A 20,778-nucleotide genomic window follows, 5' to 3' on the forward strand; every position below is an offset into this window, starting at 1 on the left:
GCCGCCAGCAGGTCGCTCAGGGGAGCGCTCTCCTCGCTCGACTCGGCCAGACGCTGCAGCAGCTCGGGGCTCTTCCCAAAAAAGTCCCTGCAGAGGGACGGACAGACGGACAGACAGAGAGAGAGAGAGACAGACAGAGAGAGAGAGAGAGAGAGAGAGAGTGAGAGAGAGAGAGAGAGAGTGAGAGAGAGAGAGAGAGGCAGACAGAGAGAGACAGACAGACGGACAGAAAGACAGACAGAGAGAGAGAGAGAGAGGGAGGGAGGGAGGGAGAGAGAGACAGACAGAGAGAGAGGGAGGGAGAGAGACAGGAGAAATGTGAGGGGGGAGAGAGACAGAGATGTGCTCTGAGATGAGAACATATGTACAGGCACACTCATGCACACTCTCACGGGCACACAGGCACAGACAGACACAAATGCGCGCACACACACACACACATACATACATACATACATACATAAAATCACACATTCTCACATGCACCCATGCGCACACACATGCATGCACAGACAGACAAACACGCGCTCACGCATGCACACACACATGCACGCACGCACACGCAGACAGACGAGCATACACGCACACAGACACACAAACAAACACACACTCACACCTGCGCAGACACACACACACAGACAGACGCGCACACACACACATAAACATAAACACACCCACAAACAGACACACAAACAAACAGACACACTCACACCTGTGCACACACACACACGTCTCTCATTAAAAGTGTATGAATGTCAGCGCTGAGCAGCGGTGCAGTCTATGTCTGGCCTTCCCTACAGGAGACTCACAGGGAAGGCTTGGCCAGGGCGTGAAAACCCCCCATCACCAGGAAGTTCCCCACAGAGCTGCAGTACCTGGAGAGAGAGAGAGAGAGAGGGGGAGAGAGAGAGAGAGAGAGGGGGAGAGAGAGAGAGAGAGACAGAGAGAGGGGAGGGGGGGGAGAGAGAGGGGGGGGGGGGGGGAGAGAGGGGGGAGAGAGATCGATCAGAAACGCAGCTGCAGAAACGCTAATTAACATCCTTTCCCGCTGGAGAGCTCCAAACAGGACAAGCACTGATTTCCCTTTGGTACTGCAGAGCAGGAACCCGCGGAGTTTCAGCTGGGCTCTCGTTCTCTCTCTCCTTCTCTCACCGAAAACAGCTGAGGTGCACAGCTGAGGTAGAGCCAGCACGAGCAGTCTGGTAAAGATCTGCCTGAAGAATGTGACTGAAGTGCGTCCAGGCGCTTATATCGATCTTGGCGGACGGCGGCGGCGGCGGCGGCGGCGTTTAGTCTGACATCACGCGCTGGCGCGCGGGAGACGCACGCAACGCGATACGCTGGATTCCAGTCAGCCTCAGAGCGAGCGCGACCGCAGCTCGGCTGGCTCCGGCCCGACTGCAGGAACTCGGAGAGAGACGGGGCGTCCCGCGAGGACACGGCCACGCCCGGATACGTCCCAGAGACGGCGGGAGAGACAGCGCGGAAAAGGAAGACGCCGGAAAAAGCTGAGAAAAATAAACTGGGGGTAAAAATATGTTGTACCATTTTTTCCATAATCACAAATCACCATGACTACCGGTGGCCTGATGTACGCTTATAATCATTATACAGCCCATTTATCCCCCACAGATTTGGCCTTTACACAGAGTGGGGTGTGTGGAATGGGTGTTGGCGGGTTTGGGTGGCAGCAGGTACGGGTAGTGACGGGTACGAGCGGCGGTGGGTTTGAGTAGCGATGGGCTTGAACAGCAGCGGGTTTGAGTAGCGGTGGGTACAGGCGGCGGTGGGTACAGGGGGTCAGTGGGTACAGGCGGTCAGTGGGTACAGGCGGAAGGCGGGTACAGGCAGGCAGTGGGTACAGGCGGAAGGCGGGTACAGGCGGGTGGCGGGTACAGGCAGACGGCGGGTACAGGTGGTCAGTGGGTACAGGGGGTCGGCGGGTTTGAGTAGCGGTGGGTACAGGCGGTCGGCGGGTACAGGCGGTCAGTGGGTTTGAGTAGTGGTGGGTACAGGCGGGTGGCGGTACAGGCGGCGGCGGGTACAGGGGTCGGCGGTAGAGGCGGGTGGCGGTACAGGGGGTCGGCGGGTACAGACGGATGGCGGGTACAGGGGGTCGGCGGGTACAGGCGGGTGGCGGTAGAGGCGGGTGGCGGTACAGGGGGTCGGTGGGTACAGACGGATGGCGGTACAGGGGGTCGGCGGGTACGGGTAGTGGTGGGTACAGGCGGGTGGCGGTACACGGGGTCAGTGGGTACAGGCGGATGGCGGGTACAGGCGGTCAGTGGGTACAGGCGGGTGGCGGTACAGGGGGTCAGTGGGTACAGGCGGGCGGTGGGTACAGGGGGTCGGTGGGTACAGGCGGGTGGCGGTACAGGCGGCGGCAGGTTAGAGTAGCGGTGGGTACAGGCGGGCAGTGGGTACAGGCAGACGGCGGCGGGTACTCACTCTTTGTAGGTGTCCAGGAAGGTGGCGGCGTGCTCCAGCATCACCAGGCCCTTGACGTCGCGCTGGCGGCCGCGGCGCAGGAAGCCGGTCAGCGAGACGGAGTGCTGCCCCGTCAGGTGGCACAGCCGGCTGAAGTGCCCCGCCAGCGTCTGGAGCAGCGGGTTTAGGGCCGGGCCCAGAGCCGCACCCAGGGTCTCTACGGGAGAGCGGGACGGCGGCGTCACACACGACGCTGAGCGCTAAGCTAAACACAGCACACACGACGCTAACCGCTAAGCTAAACACAGCACAAACGACGCTAAGCTAAACGCAGCACACACGACGCTGAGCGCTGAGCTAAATACAGCACACACGACGCTAACCGCTAAGCTAAACACAGCACACACAAAGCTAACCGCTAAGCTAAACACAGCACACACAAAGCTAACCGCTAAGCTAAACACAGCACACACAAAGCTAACCGCTAAGCTAAACACAGCACACACAAAGCTAACCGCTAAGCTAAACACAGCACACACGACGCTAACCGCTCAGTTAAACGCAGCACACACGACGCTAACCGCTGAGCTAAACACAGCACACACGAGGCTAACCGCTGAGCTAAACACAGCACACACGACGCTAACCGCTGAGCTAAACACATAAAATGCTCAGGTCCAAACCGCTAGCACAGGGGACGTGACGCTAACCGCTCAGTTAAACCTGCTGAAGGCTCAGGCCCAAACCGCTAGCACAGGGGACGTGACGCTAACCGCTCAGTTAAACCTGCTGAAGGCTCAGGCCCAAACCGCTAGCACAGGGGACGTGACGCTAACCGCTCAGTTAAACCTGCTGAAGGCTCAGGCCCAAACCGCTAGCCCAGGGGACGTGACGCTAACCGCTCAGTTAAACCTGCTGAAGGCTCAGGCCCAAACCGCTAGCACAGGGGACGTGACGCTAACCGCTCAGTTAAACCTGCTGAAGGCTCAGGCCCAAACCGCTAGCACAGGGGACGTGACGCTAACCGCTCAGTTAAACCTGCTGAAGGCTCAGGCCCAAACCGCTAGCACAGGGGACGTGACGCTAACCTCTCAGTTAAACCTGCTAAAGGCTCAGGCCCAAACCGCTAGCACAGGGGACGTGACGCTAACCGCTCAGTTTAACCTGCTGAAGGCTCAGGCCCAAACCGCTAGCACAGGGGACGTGACGCTAACCTCTCAGTTAAACCTGCTGAAGGCTCAGGCCCAAACCGCTAGCACAGGGGACGTGACGCTAACCGCTCAGTTTAACCTGCTGAAGGCTCAGGCCCAAACCGCTAGCACAGGGGACGTGACGCTAACCGCTCAGTTAAACCTGCTGAAGGCTCAGGCCCAAACCGCTAGCACAGGGGACGTGACGCTAACCGCTCAGTTAAACCTGCTGAAGGCTCAGGCCCAAACCGCTAGCACAGGGACGTGACGCTAACCGCTCAGTTTAACCTGCTGAAGGCTCAGGCCCAAACCGCTAGCACAGGGGACGTGACGCTAACCTCTCAGTTAAACCTGCTGAAGGCTCAGGCCCAAACCGCTAGCACAGGGGACGTGACGCTAACCGCTCAGTTAAACCTGCTGAAGGCTCAGGCCCAAAGCGCTAGCACAGGGGACGTGACGCTAACCGCTCAGTTAAACCTGCTGAAGGCTCAGGCCCAAACCGCTAGCACAGGGGACGTGACGCTAACCACTACATAAGCATCCCTGGCTTGTTTTCAATTTCCATACAGAAAACCCAAATGTATGAAATGAATGTTGGGGGAGCAAGGCTTCATGGACCACACCGTGGAGGTACACCTGCTGTCAATCACCCACTTGACGCACCAAACAAAGGTCTAACCTTTGAAGCTATGCAATGTCATGGAATCAAATCGGCAAGTCACTGATTGAGCATGGTAGCCCCGCCCCTTTTGGGGTTCACAAAGCCTCACTGTCCCATCACTAACAGTACTACAACCTCATCGCTACAACATTCCCATTGCTGCGTGACCATGATGGCTATATCCCATTCTCAAGTCCTACCCAAACTCCCCGCCCCCCCCCACCCTCCCCATGGTGCTGTGGCCGCGCCTCACCCAGGCCCAGCAGGGGGCGCAGTATCTGGCTCTTCACGTTGCTCAGCTTGCAGTAGAACCTCCGCTCTGCGGCGGCCAGCTCGTGCAGGCTGGCGATGAAGCCCATCACGTTCCTGTCCGCCAACGCCAGGCAGCTCTGCCCGCCCGCGAACACGCTGCTCACGTAGCCCAGCTGGGAAACCAGAGAGAGGATCCAAAGGGATAAACCGCCAATCACAGCAGAGCGATGATCAGCAACCAGAGTGTGTACATGTTCAGTGTGTGTGTGTGTGAGTGTGTGTGTGTGTGAGTGTGAGTGTGTGTGTGTGTGTGTGTGTGTGAGTGTGAGTGTGTGTGTGTGTGTGTGTGAGTGTGTGTGTGTGTGTGTGTGTATACACTCACGTTCATGCAGAAGGGCAGGAGGACGGGCTGCTGGGTGTACCCCCCTGTTTCGGGCGGGGCGCTGCTGGAGGCCCCGTCGCGGACCTGCTGGCCGCTGTAGTACAGGATGGGCTGGAAGCAGTCCCCGTCCGCCAGCAGGACCGTGTGCTGCTGCCCCGCCGCCACGTCCCACACGCGGATGCCCTCCGACATCTGCGGGACAGGAGGAGGGGGCGGGGTTAAAGTAAGAGGGGGGGCGGGGTCAATGTGTGTGGGAGGGGGGCAGGGTTAAAGTAAGAGGGGGGCGGGGTTAATGTGTGTGGGAGGGGGCGGGGTTAATGCATGCAGGAGGGGGAGGGACTAATGAGGTCGGGAGGGGGCGTGGCTGGAGAAAGGCTCCGCCCAGAGGCGCTCCACCCTACCTTAGCTAGGCGGGGCACGGTGCTGGGGCACTCCATGTGTCCCAACTGCCCCGAGCTGTTACTGCCCCAGGAGAACACCTGAGAGGGGGAGCGAGAGAGAGAGAGAGAGACATGACATTACACCAGCTAAAATACACAAATGCCACACACACACGTACAAAGTTGTATTCTGTTCATATGTTTATTGTCTGTTGTACCCACGCTGTGGCAATATGTACATATATACGTCATGGCAACAAAGCTTATTTGAATTTGAATTTGAGAGGGAGAGAGGGAGAGAGAGAGAGAGAGACACACACAGACAGTCAGTTGTGTGTTGTACAGTCTCTGTGATTGACAGGCGATGGCTGTGATTGACAGGCGGTGGTTGTGATTGACAGGCGATGGCTGTGATTGACAGGCGGTGGCTGTGATTGACAGGCGGTGGTTGTGATTGACAGGCGGTGGTTGTGATTGACAGGCGATGGCTGTGATTGACAGGCGGTGGCTGTGATTGACATGCAGTGGTTGTGATTGACAGGCGGTGGTTGTGATTGACAGGCGGTGGTTGTGACTGATAGGCGGTGGCTGTGATTGGCAGGCGGTGGCTGTGATTGACAGGCGGTGGCTGTGATTGACAGGCGGTGGCTGTGATTGACAGGCGGTGGTTGTGATTGACAGGCGGTGGTTGTGATTGACAGGCGGTGGTTGTGATTGACAGGCGATGGCTGTGATTGACAGGCGGTGGCTGTGATTGACATGCAGTGGTTGTGATTGACAGGCGGTGGCTGTGATTATGATTATGTGATTGACAGGCGGTGGCTGTGATTGGCAGGCGGTGGCTGTGATTGACAGGCGGTGGTTGTGATTGACAGGCAGTGGCTGTGATTGACAGGCGGTGGTTGTGATTGACAGGCAGTGGCTGTGATTGACAGGCAGTGGTTGTGATTGACAGGCAGTGGCTGTGATTGACAGGCGGTGGCTGTGATTGGCAGGCGGTGGCTGTGATTATGATTATGTGATTGACAGGCGGTGACTGTGATTGGCAGGCGGTGGCTGTGATTGGCAGGCGGTGGTTGTGATTGACAGGTGGTGGCTGTGATTGGCAGGCGGTGGCTGTGATTGGCAGGCGGTGGCTGTGATTGGCAGGCGGTGACTGTGATTGGCAGGCGGTGGCTGTGATTGGCAGGCGGTACCTGAGACTGTGCAGTCAGGGCTAAGGAGTGGTGAGCCCCCGCTGCCACTCGCACCACCTCCTTACTGCTCAGGCTCTTAATACAGAGCGGCTGCAGCCTGGGGATCAGAGCACTCAAAAGAGAACAAGCACGAAACCGTCCAGACCCACGGCGCAACTTGAATTCTGACTGATATACCCAGGGCAATATTTTCACTGGAGACTTGACACCGCCGTATAAATTCAGAGTCCCAGGTCATTTGTGAATGGGCAAAATTGATTTTGAAATGAAACACTTCATGCTACAATCATGATAAGTGAAATGACTGTGCTGTGAAGTTTAGGAAGCAAACAACAAGGCTGAATCCTTCTGACGGAATGTACATAAAGTATACGCTCAGATCGCATAGTTTCACTCACTGTGGCCAAGCGGAATCGATAACGTTTCAGAACACGTATAACGTTAAAAGATTTAATTCAATGTTCTACTGGGAGTTTTGCCGTTTAGTGAGGGTGTGACAGAAAATGAGTGAGTGAGTGAGTGAGTGAGTGAGTGAGTGAGTGAGTGAGTGACCACACTTTGCCACACATAGCCCACGGCACCAGTTACTGCGCGACAGAGACAGAGGGGGAGAGAGAGAGAGAGAGTGAGAGACAGAGGGGGAGAGAGAGAGTGAGTGAGAGAGAGAGAGAGAGACGGACATGCTGACCGTTTCGCAAACAGGTGCTTCTCGCAGTTATTTCTTCCACAGAAAGGAAGTTACATTTCTCAGAAATTCACACGCTGACATTTTCATTTTGCGCACACTCTACTTGAGCTCAAAAGCGTGATGTGGCATGGCTGCTCATTTACTCTGATCCACAGGGAGGCACAGCCAAGATTAATCGGATTCCGATTAATTATTCACAACAATAATCTAAGCGTTTTTCTCCCCTGGCGATGCACAAAAACAACCCTCTGCACAGTTTACACAGTAAAACAAACTGGAGGGGGAAAACAACAACAACAACAACAACAACAACAACAACAACAACAGCAACAACAACAACAACAACAACAACAACAGCAACAACAGCAACAACAACAACAACAGGCTTTTTGGGCGAGAGCGCGATGACTAATTCAGCTCAGGCGCCTCGACCCGTGGGTGCGTGTGTGTGTGCGTGTGCCCGGAGAAGCGCGACATGCTGACGGCACAGTCTCACGCTGAAGCCGCCGCCAACACCCCCCCCCCCCCCCGCTGGGCGCCATCTGTGGCCGAGCCGAACGGGGAACTGCAGGGCGGAGGACGGCGTGAGCCGAGTCCAGTGAAGAGCACAGACTCTGACGTGCTGGTCCCGCCCGCCGGTATAAAAACCCAAAATAACAGCCCAACATGGCCGCATTCCGTCACGTTTCACAGCCACATCTACATCCCGGTGCTTTCACCCCCAGGCTTCCTCCGGCTCGGTGTGGAGCGTCACCTCCAGTTCTGCGCCCGGTCAGGTCTGAAACCTCGCTGGTGGCCCGGCGGACAGAGCAGCGGACTCACACCTGACTAACACGCTGTACCGGCGCTGGTCCAACACAAACGAGCTGGCACGTCCATCTTTAGTTATCAGGGAAATTATGACGGGAAAAACTCCTAAGTCACAATCTAAAAAAACCACTATAGCGCCAGCTTTCGCAAGAAGCTACGGTTTACCCAAGATTCATAGCGTTATCAGCGGAGCTTGCGGCCCACCTGCAGCGCAGGTGCGTAAGCTGCAGGTACGCAGCTGGAATACTTTCGGACACAATGCAGGTCCAGTTCGTTAGGGATCTGTCTCAGTGTGAGCTGGGCCTCCTGGAGCAGCTCCTCCCCCAGGCCAAGGCTGCTCGGCTATGAGGAAGCGCATTCCTCTGCGTCCTGAGCGCTCTAATCTCCTGCACACAAGCACTGCCTGAGGACAAAGAGTTCTGCCCCCCCCCTGCCCCCCCTGCCCCCCACCCCACCGCCCCCAAAAGGCAAGAACAGACCTGCTGGCGCAGAGAAACAGGTGAACCCTAGAACCCCTACACACACAGGTGCATGCACACACACACGCACGCACGCACACTCCTGCGTACTTACACAGAGCCCTATGTAAAGACACACACACACAAGCGCATGCACACATACACACACATGCACGCATGCACACACACACACACACACGCTCGTGCGTACTTACACAGCGCCCTATGCAGGGACATGAGGTGAATAAAGTAAGTACCCTGAGAGAGCAGTCCGGGCAGGGACAGCCTCCTGCTCAGCCCCCCCGCCTCCTCCTCCCGAATGTCGCCCAGGCTGGAGCTCTTCTTGCCCTGCATGGACTCCTCCAGGCGCACCTGCTCCTCCCGCGTCTCCTTGCAGCCCTCGGGGGCGGGCCCCGGGACGCAGCCCCCGCCCACCCCCGCCCCGGCGGGGTAGTAGTAGCTCATGACCTTCTTCAGGGACAGCGCCTCGTAGGTGGAGGCCACGCGCTCCCCCACCGCCGAGGCGCACGACACCACCAGGCTGTTCAGGGCGGAGCCCACCGCGGCGGCGGGCAGGGGGGCGGGGTCCAGGTCGGAGGCGGGGTCGGGGTCCAGGTCGGGGTCGGAGGGGTCCGCCAGCTCGCTCAAAGGCTGCAGCGAAGAGAGAGGGGGGGGAGGATAAAGCTGAAACCGCACAGCAGCTGTAATGGGTAAGGAGCTGGTCTTGTAACCTAAAGGTCACAGGTTCGATTCCCGGGTAGGACACTGCCCTTGTACCCTTGAGCAAGGTGCTTAACCAGCATTCCTTCAGTACATACCCAGCTGTATAAATGGATGTGAAAGTTGTGCTCTGGATAAGAGCGTCTGCTAAATGCCTGTAATGTAATGTAATGAGACCCTGTAACACTCAGCCCTCCTTAGGGAGAGGAACGCGGGGCCGGGTGCCTCTGTGTGAAAGATTTCGGGTGCTGACCTGAGCGCACTGCACTGCGGCGGGCCCCCTGCTGGCCTGCTCGGCGGCCGAGTGGTCCGACAGCCTCTTCAGGTAGTCCTTCACCGCCTGCTCGTCGGGATAGGGCGAGTTCTTGGACCCCGGCCCCGTTCCCCCCGGCGTTTTACAGCAGTCCCCCGTCTGAGGGGCGGAGTCGGGGTCCGTTTCGGGGGCGCCCCCCCCCGCCGGCTCCGGGCCCTCGGCCCCCCTGTGGCCGGACCGGGCGGGCGTTCTCTCCAGGGGGCGGGGCTCTTGAGGGGCCTCGTCGAGCGCGGTAAGAGGGGCGGAGCCAGACAGCGCCGGCTCCGAGGGGGAGGCCCGGAGCCTCTGCGCGGGACAGCCAAGCCCCGCCCCCAGCCCCGCCTCCCCCTCGGCCAGCTCCACCCCCAGGGGGCAGTAGTGGTTGTCGGAGATGATCACGTGGTCCTCCTTGTCGGTCATGGTGAGGAGCAGCTGGTTGCACTGGCCGCACAGCTTGTCCTCCTGCGGGGGGCGCCGCTGGGCCTCCTGGGGCGGGGGCAGGCAGCGCACCAGCGCCAGGCTGTGGGAGCCGCCGCAGGCCACCTGCAGCACGTACCTGCCCGCCAGGTGCTCCACCTTCTGCGGCTGGCAGACGGGGAAGAGGCCGCTGGCGACCAGGCCCAGCTGGCAGCCGCTGCCCCAGGCCCAGACCTCGCGGCGGGCGGAGAGCGCCAGCGTGTGCTGCTCGCCGCACGCCAGCTCCAGCACGCGCACCGCCTGCGGCGGGCCGGCCTCCGGGTCGGCCACGCCCACGGGGGTGGGGTTGGGCACCGTGCTGCGGCCGGACAGCCCGCACTGGCCCGCCGCGTTGTCCCCCCACATGTGCACCCCGCCGTCCTCCGTCACCGCGCCGCTGTGGAAGGCGCCCGCCGCCACGAACACCGCGCGGTGCCCGCCCAGCGCCGCCTCCAGCACCGGCCCCGCCGCGCCCGACGCGCCGTCCTGCTTCCACGGCAGCTCGCCCAAGCTGTACACCTGCCCACCTGGAGGCACACGGGTGAGAGCGCTGCTTTAGAGCCAGGCGGAGCGACCGAAGGCGACCAGACGCAGACGTCTAAAGCAGCAGCAGCAGCAGCAGAAGTGCACAATCGCTACGCCAGCAGCAGTGGCAGCCCACGTCAGATCAACAGTCAGGAGGTGAAAAGGTGAAAACAGGATCAGGTGATGAAAAGCAGCAACACGGTGTGTGAAGTACTGGTTAAGATATACCCTCAAATTCGTTCTTTCCAGACCATGCATTCCTAATCAACACTTAGGAAGCGTTCATCACAAGCACTGTTTCAGTGAAACAATAGTGAGGAATATATGTGGACAATGTGTGGCAATATAGGTTTCCCCTTGATAAAGGTGCCACCACAATTTCCCCAGCAGAGAGTTCTCTCTCTCTCTTACCCTCTGCCAGGAGAACTGCATGATGGGTCCCCAGGGCGGCCTGCAGCACCGGCCTGGACAGGAGCACTCTTTCTGGGGTCAGGCTGCAGGAGTAGCCCTTCCAGGCATGGAGCAGGCCTCTCTCCCCAGAACTATCCTCCCCCTCAAAGCTGCGAGAGAAACACGCGGCCAATCACGGAACAGCAAGAATGTGGAGACAAACACACGGCCAATCACTGAACAGCAAGAACATGGAGACAAACACATGGCCAATCACTGAACAGCAAGAACATGGAGACAAGCACACCACCAATCATGGAACAGCAAGACCGTGAAGACAAACACACGATCAATCACAGAGCAGCAAGAACAAACACACAACACACCATGATCTCAACCACCTTCCCTCAGAGAGAAAATAATGTAAACACCACCACTGTGTAAAGAGTCGGCAAATTGCCACACAGGTCCTGAGATAAACGTGCGCAGCACTTCTCAACAGCGAGATCCACAGCACGTGATTACATATTTTTAAAAAGGCCCAGTGTCCAAGCAGTAGCTTGTCATCTCTATTGAACTTCCTGGTCCATACCCCTTCTTTTGATTCTCCATCAGAGCGGCTCCCGCATGTTACGCCCGCTGCATGGCAAGCCCAGGGGTGGTGCGCGAGCTGAAACGGACAAAGACAGGCTTTCAGTTGTTCCACTGAACGAGGGAACGCTTCTGAACAACACTTGTCAGCACAAGGAAATTCTTTTCTTTTCTTTTTTTTTTTACATTTCACTTCCGAAAACCGTATCAAAACCATGACTGGGCTCAATTGCTATACGAAGTGCCCATGTACTTAGACATTGAACATGAAGCGGAAAATAAATTAATTCCTTTAAAAATTAAACGGCAGACGGCTTTATGGTCTTAAAAAAATGAGGCAACAGAAAGGCAGCTATATATTCAAATAACCACGAGTACGATAAAAAAAAAAAATATATATATAATATATATAATATATATATATGTATGTATATATTCACTTGCAAATGAGGGAATTTCGGACATCAACATTAGCCGAACGCTTTGGCTGTTGTCATCCCTTGGTCTATTTACACCGCACCTAAGTCACCAGCAATTGTTGACACTGACAGTTTAGGAACACAGTTCTCTCTCAGCAACTTCAGCAATACTGTGAATAAATTACTTAACTGGCTACCTCGATTAGAAAATAAATAACAGTACGCTAGCGGGAGACGCCTAGCTTATTGACAGAGCAACTAGTAGCTTACGAAGCAAAGTACCAAGCTAATAATGCCAGTGTGGTAACCAAAGCTAGCTAGCTAGCTATCCGATGAGTTATCGAAATCATTAGTTAGCTAGCTAGCTTGCAACTTCAAAAGGAACCTCTGTAGTTCTTGTAAATTTATCCTACATGCAGACTTTATCCACAGCGTACTTATTTTCAAAACCAAAAGATGTATTAAATACAGCGTTTAGCAAGAATCGTATATATATATATGTCTCATTAATTGAAGCTATATCTCGTCAAAATATTCATACTCACTGATTCCGGATAGTTAGCTAAAGCTGTATTTCGTAGCTAGTAGCTCCTGCTTGTTGCACACATAGCATGTTTCTGTCAGCCAGAAAATCGAACTGTTACATTGCCCACAAAACTGGTTTTTCAGATCATCTACGTTTTATTGTACTGAAATGAAATATGACACAAAATAACGACTGAGTCTCAAAACGAAATAAATGATAAACCAGAAATCACAGAGACATTCACAACGCTGTTTGTTTGACCAATCGTCTAACGGCATCCAGCGAGGGTCAAAATAGGTGTAATGTTTGCGTTTTCTAAAATTGTCTGCATCCAACACAACACATAGCATGTATTTATTTGGTCCCTACCTAGTGAAATATTTAAAGAACCTCGACGATTCCAAAAACCTATTGGAATGGCAATTCAGTGTTATGACAATTCCAGGTAGTTGTTTTTTTCTTTAGCTGCTTGCGTTAAAAAACAAGATAAAATCAGTGTATTGAGAACAAAAATATTAACAGTGTCCTGTTAAATAAAACTGTGATTCAATTTATTTTCTAATAAATAAGTATATGGTTTTGCTGAACATGTCCACTGGAAAAATGGCTGTTTGGAATGAAAGGTAAATAGATTTCAGTAGTGAATGAATGTTATGTTGTAACTGAAAAAATACGTTGGCCAACATGGTGTGCCCTTTGAAAAAATCGATGGACAGTGATTTCTTCAGAGCCAAAGAGACCAACAATCAGATCTTTTAGAAAAAAATATTGTCTTTTATGTTTGGTGCGATTTTAATTTGAAGGAGAAACCAACCACTTCAAATAAAAATAAATGAACATACCAGCCTCCATTCTATAACATAACTGGGTGACAAGTTTATGGCATTCCTAAATTAGAAATGTATTAAATTAAAATTTGCCTCAAAATTTGCAGGGCAGATCATTATCTATAGTCTAGATTGCATGCAGCTAAGCACAAAATATGTTCACGCTTGAGTTTTATTTGAAGGCAAAGACGTTTTGTAATGAGGGTTTCATCAGTTGGCAGAAAAACAGAATGCACAGGTGACAGGTGCATATTCACTATAGCTTTTTCGTGGTTTAGAACATAATGCTTTGTAGTGTTCACTTCAAATAATGGTTATATTCCACATATACCAAGTATGCATAATTTATTTATAGAGGAACGATACATGTTATTTAGAGCGCCTTTCAATAGATTCTCAAACTGCTTTCCGAGGAGCAACAATTAGAACTAAAATGCAAAGGTAAAAAAAAAAATAATAAAAAATAAAAAATAATTCTACATGGGAGCAAAGAGCAAAACCAGAACAACAGGAAAACTGTAGGGTGGAATAAAACAAACAAGTTGGTGTAGGGCTAACAGGGGAGCACACAGTAAGGAATGTGGATGTCTTCACATCAGTGTTCTTTGGCATGGTGATGTTAAGCCTCCACAGTTATCACACTTTGACAAGTGCAAGGTCCAACTATGCAGGTTGGCTGCAAACATATTGATCCCATACCTGTTATGTAAGGACTCAGCAGTCTCAAGCAGCCCTGGTGCACAAGCACATTACGCTATACTCTGAGCATGCGAAAGCTTTCAAAATAATAACAACAGCCCCCCCCCCCCCTTCCCTGGTGTGCGCACTGATTGGTCTGTAGCTTCTAACACCCCGCTCTGATTGGTTGGTGGCTTTCTCAGTACGGCAGTGGCAGCAGCAGTGAGACTGCGAGACAGAGCAACATCGCTGAGGGAGAGAGAGAGAGAAAGAGAGAGCGCTACAGAGGGAGAGGGAGGGAGCTACCCAAACATCTCGTGTGCAGAAGGAAAGAGGAGAGAGGAGATTAAAACGTTTTCTTTTGCGGGCTGCTGCTGCTGCTGCTGCTGTTCCAGCGCCCCGCAGGAAGTCGAGCCGCAGGAATTTCGCGGCGTGCGCGTCTGGGAACGTGCAGAGGATGCGCAGGTGGGAGTGAGGTTCCTGAGCGCGGCGAGCACGCAGAGAGAGGTCCCGGGATGCAGAACCTGCGCCAGGCAGCCACGGAGGCATTCCATCGCCTAGGTGAGCAGCTCCGCCGTGACAACGGCAGCAGCACGGGGCCTCGGTCTGCGTCTGTGACAAGCAGGGTGACTGTGCAGTTTACTCACTCTCTCACACATATGCGCAGACGCATTCACACACACTCACTCACTCACACATATGCGCAGACACATTCACACACACACACACACACACACTCACACATATGCGCAGACGCATTCACACACACTCACTCACTCACACACTCACACATATGCGCAGACACATTCACACACACTCACTCACTCACACATATGCGCAGACGCATTCACACACACTCACTCACTCACATATATGCGCAGACGCATTCACACACACTCACTCACTCACACATATGCGCAGACACATTCACACACACTCACTCGCTCACACACTCACACATATGCGCAGACGCATTCACGCACACACACACACACACACACACACACACACACTCACACACACACATATGCGCAAACGCATTCACGCACACACACACACTCACACATATGCGCAAACGCATTCATGCACACACACTCACTCACACATATGCGCAAACGCATTCACGCACGCACACACACACACACGCACACACACATGCACGCATACGCGCGCACACACACACACACACATGCACACACACACACACATGCACGCATACGCGCGCACACACACGCACACACACACGCACACACGCACATGCACACATACATGTGCACACACAAACACACGCACGCACACAAACACACAAACACACACACACAAACACGCGAGCGCACACGCACACACAGATGCACACAAACACACGTACATATACACACACTCACACTCGCACTCATGCACACACACACACTCACACTCACACACAAACTCACTCACTCACATACACACACACACACACAATCTCACACTGCACACACATTACTACACACACTCACATACACACACATACACATACACACACACACTGCACACACTCACACATACACTGCACACACATTACTACACACACACACACACACTGCACACACACACACACACTGCACACTCACACACACACTGCACACTCACACACACACACACACACACACGCACAGTGTCAGTCGATTTGCGGGGCAGTTTGTCCTGTTCATCGCTCCTGGTTCGCGTCGCGCTGTTGCAGCAGCGCGGGGAAATGCAACATATGAGTGGCAAGGCCCTCAGCTGCCTAGTGACACAGGCGATGACAGGTTCCCATTACGCCACCTGTAATATACAGCCCCCCCCTGGGGGGCGGGGGGGGGGAGCGCGGCGGCCTACCGCAGGCCTGTCACTGATCCGTGATTCATGCGCCGGTCCCCAGCCGCTGCGCTGGGGCACGCTGGGAAATGTAAGGCGGGTTGCAGAGACGCTCGAAACTCAGAGTGGGAAACGGTGGAAGGATGGCGGGCGGGTGGGGGGGGGCAAAGAGAGGATGGACAGACCCTTCTTTTGCCAGCGTGGCTGGAGGGGAGGGGGCTGGAGGGGGTGGGGGGGGGGGAATTATAAGTTAAGGCAGCGGGTCACTGGAGAAGCAGAATAAATGCATCGGGGCAGGGACTGCGGTGGATGAGGGGGGGAAAAAGACAAAAACAAAAAAACACGAGCGCACGCAGGTTATTCAAGGACCATTTAACTTACTTGTTCAAAGCAACCCAATCATAATCATTTCTGTGCAGGGGGGAACTGAGTGCCTGGAGCTGCAGCCAGGAACTGCATGTGTGAGGATTTAATTATGGCTGCGGTTGTGGGGGGGTCCGGGCGGGGGGGTTGGGGGGGGTTCAAGCTGTTCTCCCCCTGCTCTTGAACCGCAGTGCAGGTGATGTATTGCTTTCCTTGTGAGCCTCCCAGCATGTTACCGAGTGCAGCTAACACCCCCCCCCCCCCCCCCCCCCCCCCCCCCCCCATTTCAGGCCATTAGCTTGCACAGTGTAGCTGCCGGCAAACACGCAGAGTTCGCCACACACAACCTGTAACTCTGACCAGACCTTCACTCATATTGTTCTATCTCTGCCTTAGCCCTGCTGCATCATTCCTCCACTCTCTCTCTCTCTTCTCTCCTCTTCTCTTCTGCTCTCTCTCTCTGTCTCTCTTTTCTCTCCTCTCTCTCTCTCTCTCTCTCTCTCTCTCTCTCTCTCTCTCTCTCTCTCCCTCCCTCTCTCTCTCTCTCTCTCTCTCTCATTCCCTGTTCCCTGCTTCTCTGTCAGTGCTAGGGGCAGATCTGGGGAGAGGGAGTGATGGGTCTAATACTGTCTGATGCTTCAGTGCCCAGCTTCAGCTGCCAGCGTGGAATACTGATGAAGGCGGTGAGGAAGAAAGAGTCGGAGTTTGAGTTACGATCACTCCAAGCCCTGCCCCCCCCCAACCGCCCCCCCCCGCCCACCTTTAAATAACATCAGCCATCTCTGCCTTTTCCCCTCCGCCAAAGAGCCCCCTGTGCAAGCCTGCAGTCAGTCCAGACGTACCTGATATGGTAATTGCCCTTCCCGAATAAAATGCGCTCTTTATAACATGGATTGCTTTAGCAAATGTCCAACATATTAAATGTAATCAGCATATGGTGTAAAAATGCATCTTGCATACATTATAAAAAATGAAGTGACGCTATATGCCATGTCTAATTGTATCGAATTTAACCATAAAGTAACTTACCTTATTATGTTAATATATATTTCATTATAGTGTGCAAATGTAAAAAAAAACGTGTAGTCCAGGACTGGCCAGTCCTGTTCCAGGAGATCTACCATCCTGTAGCTCCAACTGGGAATGAAAGCCTACAGGATTGGGCAGTCCTGCCATACACAAACAGAACACAGTTTTAGTGTGATGTGTTTTTTTTTTGTTTATGAACCCTACCATTTCCTGGTGCATAAGTGCTCTGAACAGACAGAAGAGGGCTAGGGTGTGGATGGGGTGGGGGTGGGGGGACTGGGACGGGGGCAATTAGAGGAATTTGGAGCTGTCATGTCTGTGCTCCTCTCTGGCCTCCCTCTGAGGCTCTCATCCCTCCTGTGACATCACACTCCCCCTCTGTGAATGCCTCTGTGACATCACACTCCCCCTCTGTGAACGCCTCTGTGACATCACACTCCCCCTCAGCAATCCCCTCTGTGATATCACACCCCCGCTCAGCAAGCCCCTCTGTGACATCACACTCCCCCTCAGCAATCCCTCTGTGACATCACACTCCCCCTCTGTGAATGCCTCTGTGACATCACATTCCCGCTCAGCAAGCCCCTCTGTGACATCACACTCCCTCTCAGCAAGCCCCTCTGTGACATCACACTCCCTCTCAGCAAGCCCCTCTGTGACATCACACTCCCCCTCAGCAAGCCCCTCTGTGACATCACACTCCCCCTCAGCAATCCCCTCTGTGACATCACAATCCCCTTCAACGTACCCCTCTGTGACATCACACTCCCCCTCAGCAAACCCCACTGTGACATCACATTCCCTCTCAGCAAGCCCCTCTGTGACATCACACTCCCTCTCAGCAAGCCCCTCTGTGACATCACACTCCCTCTCAGCAAGCCCCTCTGTGACATCACACTCCCCCTCAGCAAGCCCCACTGTGACATCACATTCCCTCTCAGCAAGCCCCTCTGTGACATCACACTCCCTCTCAGCAAGCCCCTCTGTGACATCACACTCCCCCTCAGCAAGCCCCTCTGTGACATCACACTCCCCCTCAGCAATCCCCTCTGTGACATCACAATCCCCTTCAGCGTACCCCTCTGTGACATCACACTTTCACTCAGTGAGCCCCACTATGACATTACACTCCCCCACAGCGAGCTCTTCTGTGACATCACACTCCCCCTCAGCAAGCCCCTCTGTGACATCACACTCCCTCTCAGCAAGCCCCTCTGTGACATCACACTCCCTCTCAGCAATCCCCTCTGTGACATCACACTCCCACTCAGCAAGCCCCTCTATGACATCACACTCCCGGTCAGCGAACCTCTCAGTGACATCACACTCTCCCTCAGCAAGCCCCACTATGACATCACACTCTCCCACAGCGAGCACCTCTGTGACATCTCACTCCTCCTCGCTCATCTCCTTCAAGGCCAAAATAAACTATTCAGTTCCTCCACCTGTCCACACTTGTTTCCTCCATCAACACACACCAGTGTCTCACCTCCACCTGCACACAACTTTTTTGGTCTGTTTTTGTCGTTGTGATTAAATACGTATACAGTATTATAATTGCATAATAATATAACTATATTACCCCTATTTAAAAAATCATATTGGCTGATTCTTATTTTTTTTTACCCAGTTACATCTAATGAGGAAGCGTTTCCATATCAATGTAATTTGGTAACAACAATTCAGATTATAACAAGGAAATCAGAGTTTAAGAGCTTCAGAAGTTATTTTCCTTCCTCAAATCCTCGTTAAAACCCTTTAAAGGCAGCGCTCAAAAGAACGCAGGTACCGTGAGGTGATCCTTCATCCTGCACAACAGCCAAAATGGGGCAGAGGATAATTAAATCAAATCAATTGAGTTTGAGTTCTTAATTAAACCCCCCCCCCCCCCAGCTTGCAGCTTCCTGCCCCCCTCACTGACCCACATTCTCTCTCCTGTCGGGATCGATTAGCCCCCCCGTCTCCTGCAGAGGAGCTCCCGCCCCCCCCCCCCCCCCTCCCCCCTCGTCCCCCCCCTCCCCTGGCAGCGCTCCTCTACATTCTGCACTCCATTAGAGAGGTCCTGCTAAGGGCGTGGCCTCACATTCCTCATGTGGGGGGGGGGGATTCTGACCCACCTCCTCACCTGGACGCCCCCCCCCGACCCCTAACCCAACACGGCTCTCCTCTGCATTAAAAGCAACATGAAAAACTTGAGGAATGTGCACATTTCTGTCATCGAAACCCTGTTCTGTTTTCCGGAGTGGTGGAAAAAACCACCTCGTGAAAAAGTGCTCTCCGTCCACCCGTACACAAGTTTCTTACGCATAGCATGATGCCGGGGAAGGATGTTTCTTCACAGGTACATGTGAGCCCCTTCGTACAGTATGCCCAGGGGGCACACGCTGCGTATGTGTTTTTGGGCTGCATGAGTGTCTGGACTCTGCAGGACAACTTTTAACTCAATTTAATTCCTTTCAATTTTATTTGCATAGTGCATTTTACAGAGACACTGTCACAAAAACACTTTTACAGAGTGGCAAGGCAAGAGACAGAGCAAACAGAGCAAACACCAGGCCTGAACTAGCAAGAATATGAGGGGGGGGGGGGGGGGGGGGAAACTCCAAGGGAGAAAACCCTCAAACAGTGGCGAGAAAAAACTCCCCAATGGGAATAAATCTGGAGGGGAACCCAGCTATTGAGGAGGGGGGGGGGGGCATCCTCAGCTGGTCGGCCTCAGGCACCAATGGGAGCCTCATGGGGACTGACAGCACACATGACCTCTTAGCCTTATGTCCATCACGGAGGACACAACGCGTGTCAATGTCATTTAGGCTGTTAGTTTACACAGCCCCTCACCCGCCAGCCTGTCTCCATGGTGACTCAGAGTGGCAGAGTGCGAATCCTAAACCCTTCACCGTGTATTTACGGTGAAGGGTTTAGGAGGTGGTGGGGCGGTGGGGGGTGGGGGGGGGGGCGGGGGGAGAGTGGGGTTGGTGGGGCGGGGGGGAGCGGGGTTTGGGAGTGGGACCGGTTTCACAATAAATGATCTGAAATTGTTCATTCGTAGGGATGTATCTTTTCCCATTTTTGAGACAACAGATTCGGCTGTTGAAAGAAATACTGCAGCTATCAAAGCATCACATTGACAATCACATAAAATTGGTGTCATTTGACATACGTTTTGAAAGTAGGCTGTTTACTGCTACCTTCTCCACTAGCTCACTGCAGTAAATTCAGCCCAGATTCAGACATTTATGATTTTCAGTGATTTCATTTCATCAGGAGGCACTTGCCTTGGTTATTGCGCCTAAGACTCCATCTTCCCCTTTGAGCCCGGTTCCTTCCGAGGTCTCTTCCCATCTGCCACAGGGAATTTGTTCCTTGCCACTGTTGCTCCTGTGGGCGGTTTAGGCCAGGGTTGTCTGTGAATTGTGTTGTGACTACGCTGTACAAATAAAATTTGATTGATTGATTGATTGATCTGTGGTTGACTAATATTTGATTTGATTTTCTCAATCGATGGCTCCTGCTTACACAAAACTGTGTTTGCTGGACCGTAGTTCAGTCTTCTTCTTCTTCCCTGTTTTCTCCAGGTCTCAAGCAAAGGCACCTGGGATACGAGGAGGTAAGCCGTCCAGGGGTGCGCTGACAGCCTCGATTGACAGCGCAGTCATGCTTGGCCTAAAAGCTCGGGGGGGGG

The 20,778-nt window shown here is 53.7% G+C and overlaps 3 protein-coding genes across 9 annotated transcripts in view; 1 reads left to right on the forward strand and 2 right to left on the reverse strand.

Moving 5' to 3' along the window:
• The window catches only part of LOC135241245 (alsin-like), an 8,960-nt gene extending 798 nt beyond the window's left edge, over positions 1-8,162 (reverse strand). Inside the window, exons 1-8 of the mRNA XM_064311466.1 lie at positions 8,152-8,162; positions 6,489-6,585; positions 5,314-5,391; positions 4,913-5,104; positions 4,532-4,703; positions 2,449-2,644; positions 810-875; positions 3-87 (exon numbers count right to left, since the gene is read on the reverse strand). Of these exons, the coding sequence (XP_064167536.1) occupies positions 3-87; positions 810-875; positions 2,449-2,644; positions 4,532-4,703; positions 4,913-5,104; positions 5,314-5,391; positions 6,489-6,585; positions 8,152-8,162 (897 nt within the window). The remainder of the gene's footprint in view (positions 1-2; positions 88-809; positions 876-2,448; positions 2,645-4,531; positions 4,704-4,912; positions 5,105-5,313; positions 5,392-6,488; positions 6,586-8,151) is intronic.
• als2b (alsin Rho guanine nucleotide exchange factor ALS2 b) overlaps positions 1-12,656 on the reverse strand; it is a 91,960-nt gene extending 79,304 nt beyond the window's left edge. For 5 of the 7 annotated variants that reach the window (XM_064311257.1, XM_064311256.1, XM_064311254.1 and 2 more), the window contains exons 1-5: positions 12,383-12,656; positions 11,420-11,497; positions 10,849-10,997; positions 9,418-10,439; positions 8,660-9,095 (exon numbers count right to left, since the gene is read on the reverse strand). In XM_064311257.1, coding sequence (XP_064167327.1) covers positions 8,660-9,095; positions 9,418-10,439; positions 10,849-10,997; positions 11,420-11,439 — 1,627 coding nt within the window. In that variant the 5' untranslated portion in view covers positions 11,440-11,497; positions 12,383-12,656. The remainder of the gene's footprint in view (positions 1-8,659; positions 9,096-9,417; positions 10,440-10,848; positions 10,998-11,419; positions 11,498-12,382) is intronic. The other 2 variants (XM_064311258.1, XM_064311255.1) reach the window with 1 other exon arrangement.
• A 1,436-nt stretch (positions 12,657-14,092) lies between these two features.
• Positions 14,093-20,778, forward strand: part of cdk15 (cyclin-dependent kinase 15) — a 48,604-nt gene continuing 41,918 nt past the window's right edge. Inside the window, exons 1-2 of the mRNA XM_064311260.1 lie at positions 14,093-14,429; positions 20,672-20,703. Coding sequence (XP_064167330.1) covers positions 14,384-14,429; positions 20,672-20,703 — 78 coding nt within the window. The 5' untranslated portion in view covers positions 14,093-14,383. The remainder of the gene's footprint in view (positions 14,430-20,671; positions 20,704-20,778) is intronic.

This window comes from Anguilla rostrata, chromosome 15 (genome assembly GCF_018555375.3).
Source record: "Anguilla rostrata isolate EN2019 chromosome 15, ASM1855537v3, whole genome shotgun sequence".
Classification (NCBI taxonomy): Eukaryota; Metazoa; Chordata; class Actinopteri; order Anguilliformes; family Anguillidae; genus Anguilla; species Anguilla rostrata.